Source organism: Orbicella franksi, chromosome 3, assembly GCF_964199315.1.
Source record: "Orbicella franksi chromosome 3, jaOrbFran1.1, whole genome shotgun sequence".
NCBI classification, from domain to species: domain Eukaryota; kingdom Metazoa; phylum Cnidaria; class Anthozoa; order Scleractinia; family Merulinidae; genus Orbicella; species Orbicella franksi.
In genome coordinates, this window is record NC_138147.1 from 24691532 (window position 1) to 24695563 (window position 4032).

The 4032-nt window shown below is 36.8% G+C and overlaps 1 protein-coding gene across 1 annotated transcript; it reads right to left on the reverse strand.

Moving 5' to 3' along the window:
* Window positions 1–503: 503 nt before the first annotated feature.
* On the reverse strand, window positions 504–3806 carry LOC145481723 (uncharacterized). Its single transcript, XM_081460249.1, has 2 exons — window positions 3639–3806; window positions 504–1913 (listed from the first exon to the last, which is right to left on the reverse strand). The coding sequence occupies exons 1-2, from the start codon at window positions 3715–3717 to the stop codon at window positions 1642–1644; spliced, it is 351 nt and encodes a 116-aa protein (XP_081316375.1). The 5' UTR covers window positions 3718–3806; the 3' UTR covers window positions 504–1641.
* Between the last annotated feature and the right edge of the window lie 226 nt (window positions 3807–4032).

Consider the following 4032-nt stretch of genomic DNA (forward strand, 5'->3'; position numbering starts at 1 on the left):
CATGAATACTCTAGAATTCTATAGCTTTGGCGTCAAGATCACGTATTCGAGGATAAACGTATACACGTGCAGATCGCACATACTTTGAATTCATAGTCCAAATTTTGCTTCCAGGAGAATGCTATGCACCCGAACTGTTACCTTCTTTTGTAAAGTTCTTTCTACAAAGGGTTCGCCATCATACTCTAGGAGTACGACAGATGTGTGGTATACTTTAACGAAAATCCTCGAACGATTATAAACGGAGCGTATTCCACCATATTCGCCACGAATATTCCAGGTGTACGTCACGTGTTGTTTGCGGCTTGAATACTCTACGATTCTATTGCGTCACAATCACATATTCGAGTCTGGAACTGAATACTCTAGAATATTTTGGCTTTCTCGCAGTGTGATTTTACTTCAAAAATTCGATTTTTCTCATAAGCTGGGATTTCGAAGCCCTTACCTAATCAATCACTAAATTGAGTTTTACTTGATGAAAAATTATATTTGAATTTTTCTGGGATTGATTGAAGTTCGGTCCACTCGACACAAGTTGCGTGCCTGCCGAAACTGGAAAAATAGCTCACATTGCTGGCCCTCTATAAAAAATAATATTCGCTCAAAAGTCCCAATTCTTTTTTTCAACTATAGATATATTATAGCAGTTTGTTTAGCCATGTTGCAATTATAATTCAATGTGTTCCTTCAGCGGTTAAAAGAAGATTTTCTACCCGTTATATCGGGTTTCTTTTAATTATTATTTCTTCAGGTGAACCCTAAAGGATACTTTGACAGCTAAAATTTTTGACCTATTTGGTCGTCAACACTCTAAGTTAGACCAGAATCCTTGATTTGTACCCGAGAAAACGAGCATCTCCGACTTTTTTTTTATATAGGAGTTCCACATCCAAGGTTTCGAACATCCGGCGTTTAAGGCCGTTTTATAGTCGTACCGTGTCAAATTAGTTATTCTTTGAATTTCTGACGCAAGTACTAAATATCTTACCCCAGAAGTGCTCTATATTGAATAAGTTTTCGCCGTACGTTTTTATAAATAGAAGCTACCTCTATAATATATAAATTGCTCATTTCCGGAGGGTTCCTCTCATACAGGTTTAACCATACTCGACTGTCGAAAAAAAAAGACAATGAGAGTCACAAAATTGACGAGCTGTATGAATTTTTCGAATGATTAAAGCCGTGATTAAATGTTTTAGACGATCAACAGTCAAGCGAATTGAGGAGAATTCCGCTGGTTATGTATACTATATTGTAAATAAATACACATGGATACGGACACGGCGAAATGAGGAACAAACAGTTGATAATTAGAAGAAAAGACATTACAAAAGGCTGGGAGCTCTGCAGTCTTTAATATCGCCTTGGAAAGGGAAGGGAAAAAAAGTTATTACATGTTTATTTAATCAAATGAACACAAGGCTAAGAAATAACGAAAAATAAAGCTTTCATTGTGGTGGCTGTGCTATGTATTTATATATATAAAAATGTTTGCAGGTTATGACTGTACAAGTTAGCTTTTTTTACTCAATGTAAAATTGTTGCTGATCGTGTTGAGGACATTTAGTCGTCCGCCAGTCTTCGCCTCTTCTTACTGTACTACTTTCCTTCAGGTTCTTCAGTTGGTTCTTCTGTTTCCTATGGAGCTTCTATATCATCTGGGGGTTCTGTTTCTTCTGGGGCTTCTGTTTCCTCTGGAGCTTCTATATCATCTGGGGCTTCTGTTGCTTCTGGGGCTTCTGTTTCCTCTGGGGCTTCTATATCATCTGGGGGTTCTGTTGCTTCTGGGGCTTCTGTTTCCTCTGGGGCTTCTATATCATCTGGGGCTTCTGTTGCTTCTGGGGCTTCTGTTTCCTCTGGAGCTTCTATATCATCTGGGGGTTCTGTTCCTTCTGGTTCTTCAGTTGGTTCTGATGTGTGATGTTTGGGAGAGACGATAGAGTAAATTATAGGATAACTCATAAATAGATAAAATAATACCGGGTCAGCTGTCGCCATTGCAAAAAGTAAACTTTAGGGAACTACTTTTGTGTTTTTTAATCTAATGGAGCTCAAACTTCGCAACATGATAGACAAACCCATGTTTTTTGTTTTGTTTTGTTTTTTATTTTAACGTTCTTGGCGGGAAAACAACGGCACCAAAATGGCAGCAAAATGCTATTTTCTCTTTCCGACTAAACTATATAAATTCATGAATTCCCTCCAAAAACCTTTAAACTAAAAAAAACAAAACAAAAACACATCCATTTCCCTGGATTTGAATTGTCTCTCTATTCCCTAATGACTATTTTTTGGCAGTGAGAACTGACCCGGCGTGAATCATGAATAACACAGAAATGTCTTATTGTTTTTTGTTTGTTGTTTTTTGTTTTGTTGTTGTTGTTGTTGTTGTTGTTGCTTTCTGTAAATCAAATACATATCACTAACAGTGGCTTTCGATTGAGTGTCGAATGTAGCCAGGCAATTACTTTTGTTCTGGTTTTGGTTTTACTACGGTTTGAGATTGTCTGAGTAGTTTAATTAGTAAGTAATTGGTTTGATTTTGGTTTTACGATTGGCTTTACGACGCTCAATTGAAAACCTCTCTCAGTAGCTAGCATATTTACAACACATTGTTGCCTAGCTTTAGGATATTTTTATCAGAAAAGGGAGCGCCCCGATCATTAAAACTGTTGTATTGAACTAAAAGTACAAATTAATCACAGAGCTGTATGCAGTCATTGAACTATTCTGTTTAACATGGGGTGTCTTATTTATTGCATATAGGTGATATCAAAGCTTAGAAAGAGCGGAACAGGTATCTGTTCTGGCTAAACAGCAAAATGGAATGTGATACGGCGACCTTCGGTGTTCTATTTTTAACAGAATAGAAAGTGAAAACTTGTAAATGAAACGGTTTTACGGGAGTTTCAGGAGAAAACTCGGGAAGCATTGGATATCATACAACCATAAAGTCACAGTAAATCAACAAAATCACGTTCAGTTGAATGCTGGCTCGGTTTTCATTCATCTTGAACAAGAACCCTCCGATAATTCAAAATTATTTTGTAAAGTATTATCTTAAAATGTTGAACTCTAGATGCGCTCAAACCCGCCTTATGATCATCTAGAGGCGTTATCAACAGGACTGCACAGCTTATCGCAAGACCTATACTATTAAATGTGATCTACAATCTTCACCCAGTGGTATTTTTCCTGCGAATGGGTTAACACCCAGCAAAATTATTTTCTCTGTTGTTTTTCTTTTTTTTTTCTTTCTCTTATAAATAACAAAATTAATCTTCACTTTGAGTAGATCCCTTCGGGAGCCCTTATTTTGCTGTCTTTAGTTGTTTATCCCTGACTGATACGAATTGCACTTCGTTCGTACAAATGTAACTTGTTGCAAATTTCAATTTAAGGTTCTTACTTTTCAAACATACATCGGATGAAGAGACGATATCCGATAGAGACAAAATCTCACTGATTTTTTACTAGCACGAAATAGCTTCGAGATACAGAACAAAACAATTGTTAATCATTGAAAGGTTGTATGTAATGCAAGAATGGGAAGTTGAAAATAACCGAGCATGATGGTTTTGGAGGATGCATTAAACAGTGAACATAAAATATGTCTTTGTTATATTACAACTTACCCTGTTGAGGCAAGGGACTAGCTACGAGCTGCCCCACAAGAACTGCACAAAGGCAAAGAAGACTGATTACAGGTCTCATTTTCGTTGCTCGTTCTTGATCTTTCTTGTTACTATGTCGCTGGCACTTCTTGTGAGTCAGTTTCAGTTAAGCGTGCAAATGATTTGAGATCAGAAACGACGACATAAGAACCTTTTTGGGCTGCCAATATTGTTTGTGGAGGACTTGAAATTAATCGCAATATAACTGTAAGTGCTTTAGATAATAATAGAAACATTTAAGTCGTTTCCATGAGAATTTGGAAATAAATGCGTAGATATTGATTCTACTAGCTGTTTAACAGAGCTTACGCAAGAATTTGAACGGTTATACCTTTCCCCAGTATTTTATGATCTA

Excerpts from the sequence above, each read along its gene's own strand:
- LOC145481723 (XM_081460249.1), bottom strand. The coding sequence starts at position 3,717 with ATGAGACCTGTAATCAGTCTTCTTTGCCTTTGTGCAGTTCTTGTGGGG. Across the intron at positions 1,914-3,638 it reads TAGTCCCTTGCCTCAACAGG|AACCAACTGAAGAACCAGAA; the intron begins GTAAGTTGTAAT and ends ATCACACATCAG.